The sequence below is a fragment of the Jatropha curcas genome, unplaced genomic scaffold, assembly GCF_041381405.1.
Source record: "Jatropha curcas cultivar XTBG-Jc1 unplaced genomic scaffold, XTBG_Jcur_1.0 HiC_scaffold_186_pilon, whole genome shotgun sequence".
Lineage (NCBI taxonomy): Eukaryota > Viridiplantae > Streptophyta > Magnoliopsida > Malpighiales > Euphorbiaceae > Jatropha > Jatropha curcas.
In genome coordinates, this window is record NW_028322404.1 from 1 (window position 1) to 22,360 (window position 22,360).

Consider the following 22,360-nt stretch of genomic DNA (forward strand, 5'->3'; position numbering starts at 1 on the left):
CTAATGAAGAAATTTTGAACTACCAAAATAGGCAAGGAAAGCTTTGCGAGCATTGAAGGGATTAGTAAGACTTCAAGCTATCGTCCGTGGCCGAGCTGCTAGACGCGAACTAACCATGAAATTGAAGCGTTTGCATCTAATGCAAAGCACGATCCAGGTCAGAGCTAACAATAATACTGATCATTACATAGATGCGAAAAATAAGCAATTTTCAAATCCAAGGCATGGAGATGCAGATACTAAGGTAGGTTAAGGTTACAATACTAATAAATGTTTTGTTCGAATGAATTTCATAAGTGATTAGTTTTTGGACTACAATTTTGATTGGCGAGGTGTTATTAATTTATTTTTCATGTCATCAACTAGGGGAAGACCCATGAAGAAGGATCTGCAATCATTCAGATGTAAATCTAAAAAGTATATGATGAATTTTGCTTCTTTATTTAGATTTTAATTATTTTTAATTTCATGTGTATAGCGTGAATGCAAAAGCCAAAGATGTTGGGATTACAGTATGCTTTCGAAGGAAGAGATGGAAGCCTTATGGTTCAAAAAACAAGAAGCCAATATCAAAAGAGACAGGATGGTGAAATACTCATTTTCACATCGGGTAATTGACAATAGAATTTGATTTAATTATATTGAATTATCGTATGAAATTCCAAATGTACTCTTTGGAATTCCTTCCCATGTTCAATTCCAAAATTAATTACATTTTAGGAGAGGAGAAACAGTCATATGTTTGAAGAATCACTACCCAACAAAGAAATTAGCAGTCCCAGCAATTGGTTAGAACCATTGGCGAACAAAGACATGTACACTAGAGAAGAAATGGAGAATCTGAAACCAACTAGTGATCTGTTTGGTGCAATGCAAATTAGAACAAGAAGTACGCGAAAACAAGATTCTATAGATGGATTAAATTCACCAGTACTATCATTTCCAAGAAGATCATTTTGTCGAACACATCGGAGTACTACTTCAGGAGATGAAAGTAGTCCAGTTTTTCCGACTTACATGGCAGCGACTAAATCTGCAAAGGCAAAGGCAAGGTCGATGAGCACGCCGAGGCAACGAATAGATGATGGTTTTAACTTATCATACAAGAATGGAGTATGTTTTTGATCTTCTTATAATGATCAAATGTTTGATAATTGCAGAAAGAGTGGATATGCATAGAGTGAACTTATTACATGTAGAGGAGTTTTGATATCTTGTATTGATACATGAAACTGTTTGATTCACTCTGAAATTGAAATGGACTGAAATGATTCTTTATTTTGAATTTTCAAAATGATACATAAGATATAATTATAAAGAAACATAAGAACTCATACGCATAATGCATTTATATAGCAAATTAAAATTTACAGACACAAATATACTTATTGCCCTATCATTCTTACGAAGATCTCAATGCTCAAAATTATGATTATTAATTAATAGAGAAAAAATTTCCTAACTCTTTAATTAAAATTGACTTCATATTTAGGCTGTTTGTTTGGCAAGAAAAGTCCCCAGTATTTCTCGTAGTCCGGACTTTTTTGATTCTCATCAAACATAGCAAAAATATAAGTTTCTATAGCTTTTCCAGGCCTTCTTGGAGTTCCCTTTTTAACATGTTGAATCAAATTGTTATTATAAGTTCTTGCATTTTCTACTGAAGTGGCTTTTCCTCCGGCTGTCGGCCATCCACTCTCTGCTACAACTATATCTAAAGATCTTCCACCTGATTTCTCTAATGCAGCATAAACCGCATCAAGAATGGCATCAAAGAGATTTTGATAGCTAAGCGGCGGATCGGAGACAACCGTAGAAGGAGCCGTAAAAAGAGCATAGTCGAGACGAATATCACCGGAATTCTCTATGTAACTGAAATAAGGATATATATTCACAAGTAATGGCGATCCATTCGCTACCAGAAATTGGATAAGCGGGTCAAGTATTGGACGATATTCTTGTTTGAAAGAGCCTATAGAAGGAGGGTATGACTCGGCAAGTACGCCAGTGTCAATAGCTGTAGAAACTTTAATAGCATCTCCTAAACCAGCTGATAGAAGCGCATTACGTGTGTTCATCATAGCAGGTACTAGAAATTGGGCAAAGGAATCTGAAGGGTGGACTTCGTTTCCAACAGAAATGTAACGAAACTTGACGTTGGGATAACGTTGTACATTGTTTTGAACCCATGTGTTTGCTTCTGCTTGACTAGAAGCAACGCGTTGAAGATCAGAGTTTGGAAGACCTAAAATGAGCTCAATATTGGAGCCTTCTAAGGCTTCTTGAGCTGCTTGGTCTGGAGCGTAGATTCGCATTCGGCGAATGCCATTCTGGTTAAAGAGAGAGATAACTTCCGGTGGGGGTGGCAGGTTATTGCCAAGCATTCCATAGCAAACACCTATTTGAGCACCTGCATTACAAAGAGTAACAATACACAGTCTTTTTTATCAGCAAATTAATTAATTTATAAATATAAATCATGAAAACCTTAACATTTTCAGGAAACTAAATCCGAGCCATCAGACTTCCTTTTATACCCAAACCTAACCCGAAGATGTTAAGTAAAAAACCGTTCGGGGATACCTGTTGCATTGAGGGTAGCAAGTAGGAGCACTAAAAGTAGCATCTTGGAGGTTGTGGAAGGGCTTTTGCCATCTGAACAAGAGCTAGCCATCCTTAAAGAAATAGATAATAAACTTACGAGAGCTCCAAGCATATTGCCTTCTTCACTAGCTCCTCTATTTATATTAGAAACAAGAGCACTGTATTTAATTTCCATTTGATCTATTAAGGTATATAAATTTCTTATTTAGTTCTGTTTTTCCCTATTTAGGATTTAAATTTGTTTTCCTATTTAAGTGAGATTATGTTTTCTTATTTAGCTAATATTTTAGTTTCCGTGGAACATTGAAGGGATTGGTAAGACTTGAAGCTGTTAGACACCAAGTAATGAAATTGAAGGGATTACAGTATGCTGTCAAAGGAAGACAGTGGCTTTTCCAGGCCATCCACTAAAGAACTTCCAACAGCAATATAGTAAATTAATTTGTAACCACCAATGAGACTTAATGTCCTGTTCTTATATTTCAGTTAATATAACAAAATTCTATATCAAAATACTTGTTGAATTTAAAATAATCTTAATTTTTTTTCTTACTATTATGAATTTCTACTTAATTCCTAATGTTATTATTAGGCATTTAAAATAATTAATAAAATTTCTACTTTATAATAAATATCTTTCATTATTTTTGTATAAATTATTTTGAAGATCAAATCTCATTTGTCATAAAAATTTGATCGGTGCTTCTTTGAATTTATACTTAAAATAATAGAATTAATAAATTTAAAGTCTAATTAATTCCAACCCATTTTGATTTGAACAGAATCCATATAGTTAAAGCTTGTAATAGTCTAAGATTTAAAGAGATATCTCGAATATTTATTTAATTCAATTCGTTAAATATTTTTTAATTCAAATCTGATCATTAATTTTAAAATTTAATGTTACAGTAACTATTGATTATTATGTTGAATAAAAAAATAATATCTAAATATTATAATAAATAAATAATACTAAATGATATTAGATTTATATAGATAGAGAAAATAATAATAAATATAAAAATAATACTAAATAGAGAAGAGATTAAAAAAAAAAAAAGAGAATTTGAATAGAGATAAAAATATAAGCTCGTATATTTTTGGATAAATAAATAACATTAGATTTATATAAATACAGAAAATAATAGTAAGAATAACAATGACAATAATAATTTTATGAGGATAAAAATGAAAAAAAAAATATAGAATTAAAAACAGAAAACACAATTATGTAAACCACTATTTATTTTTAAAAAATTTATTTTTTGTTTTCAAAACAGTTTTCTCAAAAGTAAAGAAAAAAAATTGAACAAATTTAAATAAAGAGGTTTTGTTTATTAAAAAAAAACGAAAATAAAAAACTTAATCGAAAGGTAAATTCTACAACCCTGAGTCAGAGTCCCTACTGCTGCTGGTGCAAGCACTTGAAGGTCAAAAATGCAGATGGCTGTTATTTTGGCAATATTATTTCTCACTGTATATATCTTCTCAAAAAACTAGATTATTGCTGTATATCTTTTGTTAAGCGGTCAGTGAATAGGGTTGCTTATTAAAGGAGTGGGTCCTGTCCTTCCCTTGTTGATTGCTGATTCTGTTCTTGTTGATCATTTTCCTTTTTTAAAAGAAAAAAAAAAAAGAAAGAAATATACAAGTTGTTAGAAAACTTGTTGTAGACTTTTCTTTAAAATTGAAAGCAATTAATATACAAGTTAGAAATATGAAAATAAGATAGTTTTTTGAAAGTAATACAAGTTGAAAAATTTAATTTTTCTCTGAACTTTAATTGTCTTTTTGCACTTAGCCTTACCTTTAAAACTGTTTTTTTGTAGATACGCTAATATTTATTAAAAATTATGAACTCCTTGATTTATTAAACAAAAATTCTGTGTACAGAATGAGTTTGGCGCAAATTGCAAGAAAATTACAAAATATATGTTTATTTGTAATTGGAAGAAAATTACAAAAAGGCGCAAATTGGTGCATTAGGCCAATTAAAATTTACTTGATGTTGTATTCCTGAAAAATTGACTTCATATTTAGGCTGTTTGTTTGGCAAGAAAAGTCCCCAGAATTGCCCAGAATTGTTTTAGTAATATATATTGTCCATAATATTATAATTTATAATAAAAATTAAAAAAATATATATATATACAGTATTATGATATAACATGTTATATTAGCAAACCACTTAATTTTTTTTTCTAAAAAAAACGAATATAAAATTAATTTAAATGCCTAAGACTTTAGTTAAAAGTAAAAAAAAAAAAAAATATCAAAAATATAAATGATCCTCTAAAACAATGATTAATATATTAATTATTATATTAACTATCTATCTATAATATAAATTCGAAACGTAATAAATCAAATCAAGTTAATAATCATTGTGAGAAAATTTCTATTTATTATATTACTTTGCAATAATATAAATTCTTCATAATATTATAATATATATAAATTAAATTATATTTACTTGTAATGAGTACAAATATCGTGTAACGCACGTTCGAGAAAGCTAGCATATAGAAATTTCTAAAGGCCAAAAAATTTAATGATAATTACTTTTGTAATCCACATTATTATTTTTTAAATATTTATCTGAAGTTTGAGGACCTAAAAGGAGTAGCCGGAGTTTGCCCCTGCTAAACATATTCTTATAAGAAATAGATCAAAAGAGACGAAAAACAAAAAAGAAGAAAGAGAGAAAATGATGAATGATCAAAATTATATAGGTGTTTCTTTATAAGTTTTATAAGGACAGTGAAAATTATAATTGTAATTTTTTTACTGAGAATTGTTAATTATGAGATTTATATGGTGTTTCTTTATAAGTTTTGTAGAAATAAAATTCATTTGAAACCATGCATCAAATATATGGATATAACCAAAACTCTCCTACAAATGTCTAGCAAAAACAAAGGGAAAATATTATTATTGATTGAATATATAAAACCACTACATTGATGAAATTCAAACACACTAATAGGAAAAACTAAAATTATATTTATTGGCCGATCATTCTTTTCCTTTTTGATCCATTGGAAACATTATATCTAAAATAACATTGTTGGTTACACAGTAAGGGTAAACTTCCCTTTTAAATTTATTAAAAATAGACAACATAGATAAAACTCAAATCTGACACTATTTGAGTTTCAAAACTCAAATTTATTATCATTACAGAATTACTATTAGTAAAACATAAGAGTTTCCATTTTATGCTACTTCTTGCAAATCCTTCAATTAAAGTTGACTTGATATTTGTGCTGTTTGTTAGGCAAGAAAAGCCCCCAATATTTCTCATATTCTGGACTTTTTTTATTCTCATCAAACATAGCAAAAATATAAGTTTCTATAGCTTTTCCAGGCCTTCTTGGAGTTCCCTTTTTAACATGTTGAATCAAATTGTTATTATAAGTTCTTGCATTTTCTACTGAAGTGGCTTCTCCTCCGGCTGTCGGCCATCCACTCTCTGCTACAACTATATCTAAAGAACTTCCACCTGATTTCTCTAATGCAGCATAAACAGCATCAAGCATCGCATCAAAAAGATTCTGATAGTTACGTGGCGGGTCTGAGACAACCGTTGATTTAGCTGTGAAAAGAGCATAATCGAGATGAATATCACGAGTATTTCCAGTGTAACTAAAGTAAGGATATAGATTAACGAGTAATGGGGATCTCTTCTCTATGAGAAATTTGATGAGCGGATCAAGTATTGGACGATACTCTTGTTTGAAAGAGCCTTTAGAAGGAGGAAATGACTCGGAGAGTACTCCGGTATCAACAGCCGAAGAAACTTTAATAGAATCTCCTAAACCTGTTGACACAAGCGCCTTACGTATATTTTTCATAGCAGGTAGTAGAAATTGAGCAATGGAATCTGAAGGTTTAACTTCATTTCCAACAGCAATGTAACGAACTTGACATCCGGGTAGTTTCGGACATTATTTTGTACCCATGTCTTTGCTTCAGCTTCACTAGAAGCAATTTTTTGAAGGTCATCATTCGGAAGACCTAACATGAGTTCAATATTGGTGCCTCTCAAGGCTTGCAGAGTTGCTTGGTTTGGATCGTAGATTCGCATTCTGCGAATGCCATTCTGGTTAAAGAGAGAGATAACTTCTGGTGGGGGTGGTAGGTTATTGCCATGCATTCCATAGCAAACACCTATCTGAGCAACTGTTGTATCAAGGGTAGCAAGTAGAAGCCCAAAGAGTAGTATCATGGAGATTGAAGAAGGGTTTTTGCTAATTGAACAAGACCTAGCCATTCTCTGAACAATTTGGAATAAACTTATGAGGTTGCAAGTATATCAAGAGCAAAATATATCTTAAAAAAATTAATAATGATACAAGTCCTAATATTTTAGAATTATGCCATAATATTTACATCTTGTAATAAGAGACATGCTATGTTTAGTGATACATTTTCATAATAAGATAGTTTATAATCGTGCTTTACGGAGTTGGCGTGGGGTGGGAGGCGGAAGGGCACATGCTTTATCATCAAACATAATAATGGCGGTGTTGTCTTGGTTGATATCGAGCTGTTCCACCTGAAGATTCAGATTGAGACCGATTGTCTGCAGGTTTACTGTGCTATGAGGAATTCTATCCAAGATTATCCAAGATTGGTATGAGTTTGGAGTAGTTTTTTCTGAATGTAAGCTACTTTTAGTCCAATTGCCAAATGTCACATTGGCTTGGATAAGAAGACAAGCAAACGATATAGTTCATGTATTGGCTAAATCAGTTCCTCATGGGGCTTGTTTTCGAACTTGAAATATTGTTCCCACTTGTATTGCTCGCTTTTTTCTCTTAAATAATAAATTACCAAAAAAAAAAAAAAAAACACAATAATGGCGGTCATGTAAACTTATCAATGCCAGGTTATAAAGTTTCCCTACCTTCAAGGAGTCCTCCCATCATTGCTTTCTGGTTTTCATTTGGAGTTTTTTTTTTTTTTTTTTTTGAATCCATTTCCCTTGCATGAGGAGGTGGACACATTTGCTTTATTGTTTTTAAAAAGTTTACGTCACAAATTTATTTCACTAATATTTTTACACTTTTAAATATAAATTTAATCTTATTTCGAAATTCGTAACTTTGTTTACTCATATTAAAATTATTTTTTAAAATGATTAAGCTGCAATTTTTTTTTATCATCACAAGTATTTTTATATCATTTTTTTTTTTACAGATCACGCCATGGTTTTTTTAATTAGAGTATAAAAAATTTTTGGAGTCTTTCTAAAAAAAAAAAAGAATGATTTTTAGTAAAATGTTTTTAACGGTAAAAAATATGAAAACAAATCCATTGAGCTAAACAAATGCCACAAAGAGCATGCCAATTTCAAAGCAAGAGACAAGAGGGCAAAGCACATGGAGAATGGATTGTGCCGTAGGTTATGTGGCAACAAAATACAAATTTTAATTAATATTTATTCTAAATCATCCGATATAACAATTCCTTTTATATTTGTCAATTCCAGGTAGAAAATGCACAACACGGTACCATTAATATTCTTAAATCCATTTTCAATTTAACAAAAAACAAAAGAAAAAAAAATGTTTATTAATGATAAATTTTGATATAATTTGGTAATTTCTTAAAAAATGAATGTAATTAATTAAAAAAAGGGTTTTATTTTTCATATTAATCATTAAAAATGCAAAAAAAACTACATCTGATTTTGCTCTCATTCTCTTTTTCTTTTTTCTTTTTTCTTTTTTTCTTTTTCACTCATCTTTTTGTTCCTTTGGTGCATTGACATTGTCCAATGTATAGTTAATATTCAATTATTCTCATAACTTTCAAGAAAGTGTCACAGTGTTGAAAAAATGGTGTTTGGAAGTAAATAAACTCCAAAACATTGCCATTATATTGATTAATTTGATAGTACGTGATTCAAACTCAAATCGAGTTTGAATTTAATATCAATTTCAAAACTTTTTGTTTAAATTTCATTATTGAGTTTTTGAGCGACCCAAACTTATTCGCAATTATTAAATTAATTAAAAATTAAAAATTTAATATTTTTTATTTAACAATAACATTTTATTTCCATGCTACAATAACAATCTTTTGATTGTTAAAACATTTCTTCCTTATTAGAATTTTCATAATTTTTCTCATTCCATCAAATTTGGAATCCAGCATCATAGATATATACGCGTATATATAATTATAATCTTTTTTGTTTAAATTGTTCTGCTGGGTAGGAAGTGAATTTGTTATTGATTTCTTAATTGCATGTTTGAATTTCTATCAGCGAAAAATTTTATATTTACCCGTACACATATTGAAATGCGTTTGTTAATTAGGTGGTATTCTGGCATTATGCATAGCTAGCTAAAGTGCATTTTGAATAAGTAATAATTTATAAATTGAATTAAAAAATATATATTATATATATATATATATATATATATTCACGTTTATCTCAATATAAGATCATGTTTTAATATTATAAAAATCTAAAAAATGTAGACGAAAGTTATAAATAATATTTAATATTATAAAAAAGAGTATAGATAATGAGTAAAAAAACAGACTATGCCTTTTAATTTAGTTAATTCATGCGGTTAATAGTAATTCATACCAGCTAATAGCTAATAGAGATTCTGTTAATTCCATCTCTTACATAGAAATTCTAGAAGATCAAAAAATTCTAAAGATAATTATTTTTGTAATCCACACCATTTTTTTAAAATATTTTTACTAATTATTTGAAGTTTGAGGACCTAAAATTAGAAGGAGTTTGCCCCTGCAAAAAATATTCTTATAGGGAATAGATCAAAATGAGACGAAAACTATTTCCTTTGACATAAAACATTTACTACCATACTTTCCTTTTCTTTTCTTTCTTTAAGTCTAAAAATCTGCAAAAATCAAAGAGGTGGAGATGGATTCTTGGAATGTTGGTTTAGTGGCTCAAATCCCACATCGGGAAAATGGCAAGGGAGAGGGTGGCCTCTCCTCCATATAAGGAGCCTACCTCCTTCAATTTTAAATATCCCAAAACTTGTCTTCCAATACTTAGTGGGTTAGACAAGTTTCTCTCCTCTCTCAATCTGTATATTTCTTTAGTGAAATATAAATTTGGTAGTGTCCGAGGACGTAGGCAAAATTGGCCGAACCTCGTTAAATTTTGGTGTTTTCTCTTATTTATTGCTTTTGTCTTTATTTATTTAATAGCTATTGTTGGGCAAACTATTTTTGGTGGTTATTGTCTAATTAATTACTTATAAGTAAATTATGTCTAGGCAAGTGGATTTTGAAGTGAGACTATTTGTGACTCCTCCACTTATCTGGGAATTTACCTGGTGTAGTTACTCAGTACAATAATTCACAAATTGTTTTTGGTGGAAAAAAGCCCAATTTCCACAATAATTGGTATCAGAGCTAAGGTTACTAAGTATTCACTGTGGTTGCAACATAGTCTGATCTGCCACATAAAAAAAGTTCCTTGGTTGTGTTCCGCATTTTGAAAATTGATTTTATAGCTATTAAATATTTAAAGAAGAAATGGCAGACGAAAAGAAAAATACCACACCTGCTACAGCATCAACCTTCGTAAGAAATGCTGTATCAAATGCAAGATTTACAGTGGAGATTTTCGATGGCACCGGTCATTTCGGCATGTGGCAAAGTGAAGTTCTAGACGCTCTCTTTCAGCAAGGTCTAGATGTTACTATTGAAAAAGAGAAACCAAACGAGATGGAGGAGAGTGAATGGAAGACCATCGTTTGGCATGTGGTACAATTTGGTCGTGTCTTTCTAGAGAGTAAAAATATGCTTTCTCGAAAAAAACTTCTGCAAACAAATTGTGGAAGGCATTGGAGGAGAAATTTTTGAAGAAAAACAATCAGAATAAACTCTTCATGAAGAAGAAATTGTATCGCTTCGATTATGTTCCTGGTACCACTATGATGAACACATCACAAAATTTAATCAGTTGGTGGGTGATTTGTTTAATTTGGATGTGATATTTGGAGACGAAGATTTGACAGTGTTGTTACTAGCGTCTCTTCCTGATGAATTTGAGCATCTTACAACGACTCTAATCTATGGGAATAAAGATGTGACTTTCAGTGAAGTTTGTGCTGATCTTTACAGCCATGAACTGAGAAAGATAGAAAAGAAGGAAAAGGCAACTGAAGTAGAAGCTCTGGTGGTTGGAGGCCGTTCACGAAGCCAAAAGAAAGGGGGGAAAGAAAAGTAGATCCCGTTCAAGAGCCAGAGTTGAAAAAGATGAGTGTGCCTTTTGTCGTGAGAAAGGTCATTGGAATAAAGATTGTCCAAAACTGAAAGCCAAAGGCAAAGCTGTTATTGATTCAAACATAGCTGAGTGTGATGACGAAGACTCAGACTTCTCATTAGTTATCATGGCATCTATAGACAATGCATCAGCAAATTTGATAAGTTCTGGTGAAGTATGGTTACTAGACTCTGCATGCAGTCATCATATGAGTCCCCATCGGGACTGGTTTTTTAACTTTAAAGAACTTGAAAATGAAGTTGTCTATACAGCAAATAATGTTCCTTGCTTCACAGAAGGGATTAGTTCAATCCATTTGAAGAATCATGATGGATCAATCAGGATCCTGACTGATGTTCGATATGTACCGAGTTTGACAAAGAATCTCATTTCAGTGGGAGTCCTAGAATCAAAAGGATTCACTATAATTGCGAAAGAAGGAATGATGAAAATCATCTCGGGTGCACTTGTGGTGATGAAAGGAATTCGGAGAAGGAATAATTTGTATTACTATCAAGGTAATACAATTATTGAATCGACAGCAGCAGTTGTTTCTAGTGATGACAAAGAGTTAGAAACAACCAGATTGTGGCATAAGCGATTGGGACATGCAGGTGAAAAATCCTTGAAAAGATTGTTAGATCAGGGATTATTGAAAGATGTCAAAACCTGCAAGTTGGACTTCTGTGAGCATTGCACCAAAGGAAAGCAGTCAAGAGTGAAATTTGGCACCGGAATCCATAATACCAAGGGTATTTTGGACTATGTTCACTCTGATGTATGGGGACCCTCTACAACGGCTTCTTTGGGTGGCAAACATTATTATGTAACCTTTGTTGATGATTGGGGAGTATACATTGAAGTCAAAAAGATGAAGTGCTAGGAGTTTTCCTCAAATGGAAAAAATTGGTGGAAACTCAGACTGGCAGACGCATCAAATGTCTCCGAACAGACAATGGAGGAGAATACAAAAATGATGCTTTTCATAAAATCTGCGCAGATGAAGGTATTGTTCGGCACTTCACAGTTAGAAATACACCGCAGCAGAATGGGGTGGCAGAACGCATGAACCGAACATTGCTGGAGAAAGTTCGGTGTATGTTGTCTAATGCTGGGTTAGACAAGAAATTTTGGGCTGAGGCTTTGTCATATGCATGCCATCTCATTAATCGATTACCATCAACTGCTATTGGTGGCAAAACACCTATAGAGGTATGGTGTGGATAAGCTGCTAATGATTATGATTCCTTACATATATTTGGTTCCACTGCATACTATCATGTTAATGAATCGAAGCTGGATCCAAGAGCTAAGAAAGCCATTTTCATGGGGATAAGCACAGGAGTTAAAGGTTATCGACTATGGTGCACAGAATCAAAGAAAATAATCTTTAGCAGAGATGTCACTTTTGATGAATCTACCATGTTAAAAAAGGTGACAGTAGAGCAGTCAGATGGTACTCCACAATAGGCGGAGGATACTCCCAAACAGGTGGAGTTTTATAGAAAAATCCCAGTGGCAAGTACCGAACCTGCAGAAACTCCTGAGGTAGAAGGAGATTCAGATGAAGGGGAGGTTCAACTCCAAGAACCTCCACAACAACTTGAGTTAATTGCACTTGATAGGCCAAGAAGAGTTATAAGAAAGCCTGCTCGTTTTGATAATATGGTGGCCTATGCATCTCTAATTGCAGATGATAGCATTCCATCCACTTTCAATGAAGCTGTCAAAAGTTTAGAAGAAGTAAAGTGGAGAAAAGCTATGGAAGATGAAATGAAGTCCCTTTATAAGAATCAAACGTGGAACTTAGTTGATCCACCAAAGGGAAAGAAGGCAATAGGATGCAAATGGGTATATGCAAAGAAAGATGGATTTCCTGACAGAGACAGTGTTCACTATAAGGCAAGGTTGGTAGCTAAAGGCTACGCTCAGACGGAGGGAATTGATTATAATGAAGTTTTTCCTCCAGTTGTAAAACATTCCTCCATTCGAATTTTGTTAGCCTTGGTAGCACAGTTTGATTTGGAACTAGTTCAATTGGATGTAAAAACAGCGTTTTTACATGGAGATCTGGAAGAGGAATTTCTATATGACTCAGCCAGAAGGATTCAAAGTTGCTGGAAAGGAGAATATGATATGCAAACTTAAAAAATCGCTTTATGGATTGAAGCAGTCTCCGAGGCAGTGGTACAAGCGATTTGATAAGTTTATGCAAAGGCAGAAGTACACAAGAAGCAAATACGATCATTGTGTGTATTTGCGCAAGCTACAAGATGGCTTTTTCATTTATCTACTTTTGTATGTTGATGATATACTGATAGCTTCAAAGAATAAACAAGAAATTGAGAATTTGAAGAATCAGTTGAATCAAGAATTTGAAATGAAAGATCTGGACGAAGCAAAAAGGATTCTCAGCATGGAAATTACCAGAGATAGGAAATTGTGGAGACTTTGTCTAAATCAGAAGCAATATCTGAAAAAGATACTAAAGCGTTTTGGTATGGATGATAAAACCAAGCCTGTTAGTACACCTCTTGCTCCTCATTTCAAACTCAGTGCAACTCAGTCACCAAAAAATGATGCAGAACAGGAATGCATGTCAAAAGTTCCCTATGCAAATGTTGTAGGTAGCTTGATGTATGCTATGGTGTGTACAAGACCAGACATTTCACAGGCAGTTGGAGTTGTGAGCAGGTACATGCATGATCCTGGCAAGGATCATTGGCAAGCTGTGAAATGGATTCTACGGTATCTTTTGAACACTGTGGATGTTGGATTGATTTTTTAGCAGGATAAGAATAGTGGTCAATGCATAGTCGGATACTGTGATTCTGATTATGCCGGTGATTTGGATAAACGTCGATCAACTACTGGTTATGTGTTTACTCTTGCAAAAGCACCAGTTAGTTGGAAGTCTACTTTACAGTCAACAGTGGCTTTGTCTACAATAGAGGCACTGTTCATGGCAGTTACAGAGGCTGTTAAGGAGGCAATTTGGCTTCAAGGGTTGCTTGATGAATTGGGAATTAGGCAAAACAACATTGTTGTACATTGCGATAGCCAGAGTGCTATTCACTTGGCAAAGAACCAAGTTTATCATGCAAGGACGAAGCATATCGACGTTCGATTTCATTTTGTCAGAGAAATTCTAGAGGAAGGACAAGTTCAACTCCAGAAGATTCAGACTGCTGAAAATCCTGCTGATATGTTGACGAAAGTGGTGACAACTGTCAAGTTCAAATACTGCTTGGACTTGATCAATATTGTTAAAAATTGAAGCTTGGCACTACCAAGCACATTTGAAGACATTGCAACTTTGTGAGAGAGAGAGCAGAAATTTGTATTGGTGGAATTTTCGCCAAGGTGGAGATTGTTGGTTTAGTGGCTCAAATCCCACATCGGGAAAATGGCAAGGGAGAGGGTGGCCTCTCCTCCATATAAGGAGCCTACCTCCTGCAATTTTATATATCCCAAAACTTGTCTTCCAATACTTAGTGGGTTAGACAAGCTTCTCTCCTCTCTCAATTTGTATATTTTTTTAGTGAAATATAAATTTGGTAGTGTCCGAGGACGTAGGCAAAATTGGCCGAACCTCGTTAAATTTTGGTGTTCTCCCTTATTTATTGCTTTTGTCTTTATTTATTTAATAGCTATTGTTGGGTAAACTATTTTTGGTGGTTATTGTCTAATTAATTACTTCTAAGTAAATTATGTCTAGGCAAGTGGATTTTAAATGAGACCATTTGTGACTCCTCCACTTATCTGGGAATTCACCTGATGTAGTTACTCAGTACAATAATTCAAAATTATTTTTGGTGGAAAAAAAGCCCAATTTCCACAACATGGAAGGCTAAAGTTTAAGGAACGCCCTGCTCTGCTTCCTCCATCACCGCAGAGGAGTATAGATGAAGCAACAGAAAAGCAGAGAAAGTTTGCACTGACTGTAGCTCTTGCGACGGCGGCTGCTGCTGAGGCTGCCATCGCAGCCGCTGAGGTTGTCCGGGTGACCGGTTCTTCTTGGCTGGTATTAAGATACAGAGTGCTTTCCATGCCTATCTTGTAAGCTCAAGATATAAATTTTCTTATAGATATAATGAAAGCTATTTGAAATAATTTAAACTTAAGTTTACTGATGATCATTAAACTTGCTTAATTCTGTTTATGGCATTGATTGAATAGTAGTTAAGAATTTCCAGTTATTAGGTATTAGGAATTCTATCTGAATGCAACTTTTCATTAGTTCAACTGCTTCAAAAATATCATTTCTGGTTTCTGATTCCATTCGGTGAGTCGTAATGGGATGTAATTTAAATTTTCATTGTAATGGCTATGTATTTAATTATATTACATTACATTTCACTATCGCTCGACTGACCCGAGAAAAGTGTTTTGGCTTGTTTTTATCAAGAAATTTGCATGCGGTTCTTGAAATGGCATATCAGAACTATTTTTGTAGCTGCATTAATAATGCTCTAACCCTAATGAAGAAATTTTGAACTACCAAAATAGGCAAGGAAAGCTTTGCGAGCATTGAAGGGATTAGTAAGACTTCAAGCTATCGTCCGTGGCCGAGCTGCTAGACGCGAACTAACCATGAAATTGAAGCGTTTGCCATCTAATGCAAAAGCACGAATCCAGGTCAGAGCTAAAAATAATACTGATCATTACATAGATGGCGAAAATAAGCAAATTTTCAAATCCAAGGCATTGGGAGATGCAGATACTAAGGTAGGTTAAGGTTACAATACTAAATAAAATGTTTTGTTCGAATGAATTTCATAAGTGAATTATGTTTTTGGACTACAATTTTGATTGGCGAGGTGTTATTAATTTATTTTTCATGTCATCAACTAGGGGAAGAACCATGAGAAGGATCTGCAATCAGTTCAGATGGTAAAATCTAAAAAGTATATGATGAATTTTGCTTCTTTATTTATGATTTTAATTATTTTTAATTTCATGTGTATAGCTTGAATGCAAAAGCCAAAGATGTTGGGATTACAGTATGCTTTCGAAGGAAGAGATGGAAGCCTTATGGTTCAAAAAACAAGAAGCCAATATCAAAAGAGACAGGATGGTGAAATACTCATTTTCACATCGGGTAATTGACAATAGAATTTGATTTAATTATATTGAATTATCGTATGAAATTCCAAATGTACTCTTTGGAATTCCTTCCCATGTTCAATTCCAAAATTAATTACATTTTAGGAGAGGAGAAACAGTCATATGTTTGAAGAATCACTACCCAACAAAGAAATTAGCAGTCCCAGCAATTGGTTAGAACCATTGGCGAACAAAGACATGTACACTAGAGAAGAAATGGAGAATCTGAAACCAACTAGTGATCTGTTTGGTGCAATGCAAATTAGAACAAGAAGTACGCGAAAACAAGATTCTATAGATGGATTAAATTCACCAGTACTATCATTTCCAAGAAGATCATTTTGTCGAACACATCGGAGTACTACTTCAGGAGATGAAAGTAGTCCAGTTTTTCCGACTTACATGGCAGCGACTAAATCTGCAAAGGCAAAGGCAAGGTCGATGAGCACGCCGAGGCAACGAATAGATGATGGTTTTAACTTATCATACAAGAATGGAGTATGTTTTTGATCTTCTTATAATGATCAAATGTTTGATAATTGCAGAAAGAGTGGATATGCATAGAGTGAACTTATTACATGTAGAGGAGTTTTGATATCTTGTATTGATACATGAAACTGTTTGATTCACTCTGAAATTGAAATGGACTGAAATGATTCTTTATTTTGAATTTTCAAAATGATACATAAGATATAATTATAAAGAAACATAAGAACTCATACGCATAATGCATTTATATAGCAAATTAAAATTTACAGACACAAATATACTTATTGCCCTATCATTCTTACGAAGATCTCAATGCTCAAAATTATGATTATTAATTAATAGAGAAAAAATTTCCTAACTCTTTAATTAAAATTGACTTCATATTTAGGCTGTTTGTTTGGCAAGAAAAGTCCCCAGTATTTCTCGTAGTCCGGACTTTTTTGATTCTCATCAAACATAGCAAAAATATAAGTTTCTATAGCTTTTCCAGGCCTTCTTGGAGTTCCCTTTTTAACATGTTGAATCAAATTGTTATTATAAGTTCTTGCATTTTCTACTGAAGTGGCTTTTCCTCCGGCTGTCGGCCATCCACTCTCTGCTACAACTATATCTAAAGATCTTCCACCTGATTTCTCTAATGCAGCATAAACCGCATCAAGAATGGCATCAAAGAGATTTTGATAGCTAAGCGGCGGATCGGAGACAACCGTAGAAGGAGCCGTAAAAAGAGCATAGTCGAGACGAATATCACCGGAATTCTCTATGTAACTGAAATAAGGATATATATTCACAAGTAATGGCGATCCATTCGCTACCAGAAATTGGATAAGCGGGTCAAGTATTGGACGATATTCTTGTTTGAAAGAGCCTATAGAAGGAGGGTATGACTCGGCAAGTACGCCAGTGTCAATAGCTGTAGAAACTTTAATAGCATCTCCTAAACCAGCTGATAGAAGCGCATTACGTGTGTTCATCATAGCAGGTACTAGAAATTGGGCAAAGGAATCTGAAGGGTGGACTTCGTTTCCAACAGAAATGTAACGAAACTTGACGTTGGGATAACGTTGTACATTGTTTTGAACCCATGTGTTTGCTTCTGCTTGACTAGAAGCAACGCGTTGAAGATCAGAGTTTGGAAGACCTAAAATGAGCTCAATATTGGAGCCTTCTAAGGCTTCTTGAGCTGCTTGGTCTGGAGCGTAGATTCGCATTCGGCGAATGCCATTCTGGTTAAAGAGAGAGATAACTTCCGGTGGGGGTGGCAGGTTATTGCCAAGCATTCCATAGCAAACACCTATTTGAGCACCTGCATTACAAAGAGTAACAATACACAGTCTTTTTTATCAGCAAATTAATTAATTTATAAATATAAATCATGAAAACCTTAACATTTTCAGGAAACTAAATCCGAGCCATCAGACTTCCTTTTATACCCAAACCTAACCCGAAGATGTTAAGTAAAAAACCGTTCGGGGATACCTGTTGCATTGAGGGTAGCAAGTAGGAGCACTAAAAGTAGCATCTTGGAGGTTGTGGAAGGGCTTTTGCCATCTGAACAAGAGCTAGCCATCCTTAAAGAAATAGATAATAAACTTACGAGAGCTCCAAGCATATTGCCTTCTTCACTAGCTCCTCTATTTATATTAGAAACAAGAGCACTGTATTTAATTTCCATTTGATCTATTAAGGTATATAAATTTCTTATTTAGTTCTGTTTTTCCCTATTTAGGATTTAAATTTGTTTTCCTATTTAAGTGAGATTATGTTTTCTTATTTAGCTAATATTTTAGTTTCCGTGGAACATTGAAGGGATTGGTAAGACTTGAAGCTGTTAGACACCAAGTAATGAAATTGAAGGGATTACAGTATGCTGTCAAAGGAAGACAGTGGCTTTTCCAGGCCATCCACTAAAGAACTTCCAACAGCAATATAGTAAATTAATTTGTAACCACCAATGAGACTTAATGTCCTGTTCTTATATTTCAGTTAATATAACAAAATTCTATATCAAAATACTTGTTGAATTTAAAATAATCTTAATTTTTTTTCTTACTATTATGAATTTCTACTTAATTCCTAATGTTATTATTAGGCATTTAAAATAATTAATAAAATTTCTACTTTATAATAAATATCTTTCATTATTTTTGTATAAATTATTTTGAAGATCAAATCTCATTTGTCATAAAAATTTGATCGGTGCTTCTTTGAATTTATACTTAAAATAATAGAATTAATAAATTTAAAGTCTAATTAATTCCAACCCATTTTGATTTGAACAGAATCCATATAGTTAAAGCTTGTAATAGTCTAAGATTTAAAGAGATATCTCGAATATTTATTTAATTCAATTCGTTAAATATTTTTTAATTCAAATCTGATCATTAATTTTAAAATTTAATGTTACAGTAACTATTGATTATTATGTTGAATAAAAAAATAATATCTAAATATTATAATAAATAAATAATACTAAATGATATTAGATTTATATAGATAGAGAAAATAATAATAAATATAAAAATAATACTAAATAGAGAAGAGATTAAAAAAAAAAAAAGAGAATTTGAATAGAGATAAAAATATAAGCTCGTATATTTTTGGATAAATAAATAACATTAGATTTATATAAATACAGAAAATAATAGTAAGAATAACAATGACAATAATAATTTTATGAGGATAAAAATGAAAAAAAAAAATATAGAATTAAAAACAGAAAACACAATTATGTAAACCACTATTTATTTTTAAAAAATTTATTTTTTGTTTTCAAAACAGTTTTCTCAAAAGTAAAGAAAAAAAATTGAACAAATTTAAATAAAGAGGTTTTGTTTATTAAAAAAAAACGAAAATAAAAAACTTAATCGAAAGGTAAATTCTACAACCCTGAGTCAGAGTCCCTACTGCTGCTGGTGCAAGCACTTGAAGGTCAAAAATGCAGATGGCTGTTATTTTGGCAATATTATTTCTCACTGTATATATCTTCTCAAAAAACTAGATTATTGCTGTATATCTTTTGTTAAGCGGTCAGTGAATAGGGTTGCTTATTAAAGGAGTGGGTCCTGTCCTTCCCTTGTTGATTGCTGATTCTGTTCTTGTTGATCATTTTCCTTTTTTAAAAGAAAAAAAAAAAAGAAAGAAATATACAAGTTGTTAGAAAACTTGTTGTAGACTTTTCTTTAAAATTGAAAGCAATTAATATACAAGTTAGAAATATGAAAATAAGATAGTTTTTTGAAAGTAATACAAGTTGAAAAATTTAATTTTTCTCTGAACTTTAATTGTCTTTTTGCACTTAGCCTTACCTTTAAAACTGTTTTTTTGTAGATACGCTAATATTTATTAAAAATTATGAACTCCTTGATTTATTAAACAAAAATTCTGTGTACAGAATGAGTTTGGCGCAAATTGCAAGAAAATTACAAAATATATGTTTATTTGTAATTGGAAGAAAATTACAAAAAGGCGCAAATTGGTGCATTAGGCCAATTAAAATTTACTTGATGTTGTATTCCTGAAAAATTGACTTCATATTTAGGCTGTTTGTTTGGCAAGAAAAGTCCCCAGAATTGCCCAGAATTGTTTTAGTAATATATATTGTCCATAATATTATAATTTATAATAAAAATTAAAAAAATATATATATATACAGTATTATGATATAACATGTTATATTAGCAAACCACTTAATTTTTTTTTCTAAAAAAAACGAATATAAAATTAATTTAAATGCCTAAGACTTTAGTTAAAAGTAAAAAAAAAAAAAAATATCAAAAATATAAATGATCCTCTAAAACAATGATTAATATATTAATTATTATATTAACTATCTATCTATAATATAAATTCGAAACGTAATAAATCAAATCAAGTTAATAATCATTGTGAGAAAATTTCTATTTATTATATTACTTTGCAATAATATAAATTCTTCATAATATTATAATATATATAAATTAAATTATATTTACTTGTAATGAGTACAAATATCGTGTAACGCACGTTCGAGAAAGCTAGCATATAGAAATTTCTAAAGGCCAAAAAATTTAATGATAATTACTTTTGTAATCCACATTATTATTTTTTAAATATTTATCTGAAGTTTGAGGACCTAAAAGGAGTAGCCGGAGTTTGCCCCTGCTAAACATATTCTTATAAGAAATAGATCAAAAGAGACGAAAAACAAAAAAGAAGAAAGAGAGAAAATGATGAATGATCAAAATTATATAGGTGTTTCTTTATAAGTTTTATAAGGACAGTGAAAATTATAATTGTAATTTTTTTACTGAGAATTGTTAATTATGAGATTTATATGGTGTTTCTTTATAAGTTTTGTAGAAATAAAATTCATTTGAAACCATGCATCAAATATATGGATATAACCAAAACTCTCCTACAAATGTCTAGCAAAAACAAAGGGAAAATATTATTATTGATTGAATATATAAAACCACTACATTGATGAAATTCAAACACACTAATAGGAAAAACTAAAATTATATTTATTGGCCGATCATTCTTTTCCTTTTTGATCCATTGGAAACATTATATCTAAAATAACATTGTTGGTTACACAGTAAGGATAAACTTCCCTTTTAAATTTATTAAAAATAGACAACATAGATAAAACTCAAATCTGACACTATTTGAGTTTCAAAACTCAAATTTATTATCATTACAGAATTACTATTAGTAAAACATAAGAGTTTCCATTTTATGCTACTTCTTGCAAATCCTTCAATTAAAGTTGACTTGATATTTGTGCTGTTTGTTAGGCAAGAAAAGCCCCCAATATTTCTCATATTCTGGACTTTTTTTATTCTCATCAAACATAGCAAAAATATAAGTTTCTATAGCTTTTCCAGGCCTTCTTGGAGTTCCCTTTTTAACATGTTGAATCAAATTGTTATTATAAGTTCTTGCATTTTCTACTGAAGTGGCTTCTCCTCCGGCTGTCGGCCATCCACTCTCTGCTACAACTATATCTAAAGAACTTCCACCTGATTTCTCTAATGCAGCATAAACAGCATCAAGCATCGCATCAAAAAGATTCTGATAGTTACGTGGCGGGTCTGAGACAACCGTTGATTTAGCTGTGAAAAGAGCATAATCGAGATGAATATCACGAGTATTTCCAGTGTAACTAAAGTAAGGATATAGATTAACGAGTAATGGGGATCTCTTCTCTATGAGAAATTTGATGAGCGGATCAAGTATTGGACGATACTCTTGTTTGAAAGAGCCTTTAGAAGGAGGAAATGACTCGGAGAGTACTCCGGTATCAACAGCCGAAGAAACTTTAATAGAATCTCCTAAACCTGTTGACACAAGCGCCTTACGTATATTTTTCATAGCAGGTAGTAGAAATTGAGCAATGGAATCTGAAGGTTTAACTTCATTTCCAACAGCAATGTAACGAACTTGACATCCGGGTAGTTTCGGACATTATTTTGTACCCATGTCTTTGCTTCAGCTTCACTAGAAGCAATTTTTTGAAGGTCATCATTCGGAAGACCTAACATGAGTTCAATATTGGTGCCTCTCAAGGCTTGCAGAGTTGCTTGGTTTGGATCGTAGATTCGCATTCTGCGAATGCCATTCTGGTTAAAGAGAGAGATAACTTCTGGTGGGGGTGGTAGGTTATTGCCATGCATTCCATAGCAAACACCTATCTGAGCAACTGTTGTATCAAGGGTAGCAAGTAGAAGCCCAAAGAGTAGTATCATGGAGATTGAAGAAGGGTTTTTGCTAATTGAACAAGACCTAGCCATTCTCTGAACAATTTGGAATAAACTTATGAGGTTGCAAGTATATCAAGAGCAAAATATATCTTAAAAAAATTAATAATGATACAAGTCCTAATATTTTAGAATTATGCCATAATATTTACATCTT

General features: G+C 32.3%; 2 protein-coding genes and 4 pseudogenes across 2 annotated transcripts; 2 read left to right on the plus strand and 4 right to left on the minus strand.

The window, feature by feature from the left end:
- The first annotated feature begins 37 nt into the window (after positions 1–37).
- LOC149491982 (protein IQ-DOMAIN 12-like) lies at positions 38–1,179 on the plus strand (annotated as a pseudogene).
- Positions 1,180–1,334: 155 nt separating this feature from the next.
- LOC149491983 (glucan endo-1,3-beta-glucosidase, basic isoform-like) lies at positions 1,335–2,888 on the minus strand. Its single transcript, XM_089716939.1, has 2 exons — positions 2,584–2,888; positions 1,335–2,410 (listed from the first exon to the last, which is right to left on the minus strand). The coding sequence occupies exons 1-2, from the start codon at positions 2,777–2,779 to the stop codon at positions 1,467–1,469; spliced, it is 1,140 nt and encodes a 379-aa protein (XP_089573065.1). The 5' UTR covers positions 2,780–2,888; the 3' UTR covers positions 1,335–1,466.
- A 2,730-nt stretch (positions 2,889–5,618) lies between these two features.
- Positions 5,619–6,958, minus strand: LOC149491984 (glucan endo-1,3-beta-glucosidase, basic isoform pseudogene; annotated as a pseudogene).
- A 249-nt stretch (positions 6,959–7,207) lies between these two features.
- On the plus strand, positions 7,208–16,513 carry LOC149491985 (protein IQ-DOMAIN 12-like; annotated as a pseudogene).
- Positions 16,514–16,692: 179 nt separating this feature from the next.
- Positions 16,693–18,246, minus strand: LOC149491986 (glucan endo-1,3-beta-glucosidase, basic isoform-like). Its single transcript, XM_089716938.1, has 2 exons — positions 17,942–18,246; positions 16,693–17,768 (listed from the first exon to the last, which is right to left on the minus strand). Exons 1-2 carry the CDS (start codon positions 18,135–18,137, stop codon positions 16,825–16,827), a joined length of 1,140 nt encoding a protein of 379 aa, XP_089573064.1. The 5' UTR covers positions 18,138–18,246; the 3' UTR covers positions 16,693–16,824.
- Positions 18,247–20,951: 2,705 nt separating this feature from the next.
- On the minus strand, positions 20,952–22,317 carry LOC149491987 (glucan endo-1,3-beta-glucosidase, basic isoform pseudogene; annotated as a pseudogene).
- Between the last annotated feature and the right edge of the window lie 43 nt (positions 22,318–22,360).

What these genes read in the sequence shown, in the direction of transcription:
- LOC149491983 (XM_089716939.1), bottom strand. Translation starts at nt 2,779, where the DNA reads ATGGAAATTAAATACAGTGCTCTTGTTTCTAATATAAATAGAGGAGCT. An exon ending in TGCTACCCTCAATGCAACAG is followed by an intron (nt 2,411 to 2,583) that starts GTATCCCCGAAC and finishes TTTGTAATGCAG; the next exon opens with GTGCTCAAATAGGTGTTTGC.
- LOC149491986 (XM_089716938.1), bottom strand. Translation starts at nt 18,137, where the DNA reads ATGGAAATTAAATACAGTGCTCTTGTTTCTAATATAAATAGAGGAGCT. An exon ending in TGCTACCCTCAATGCAACAG is followed by an intron (nt 17,769 to 17,941) that starts GTATCCCCGAAC and finishes TTTGTAATGCAG; the next exon opens with GTGCTCAAATAGGTGTTTGC.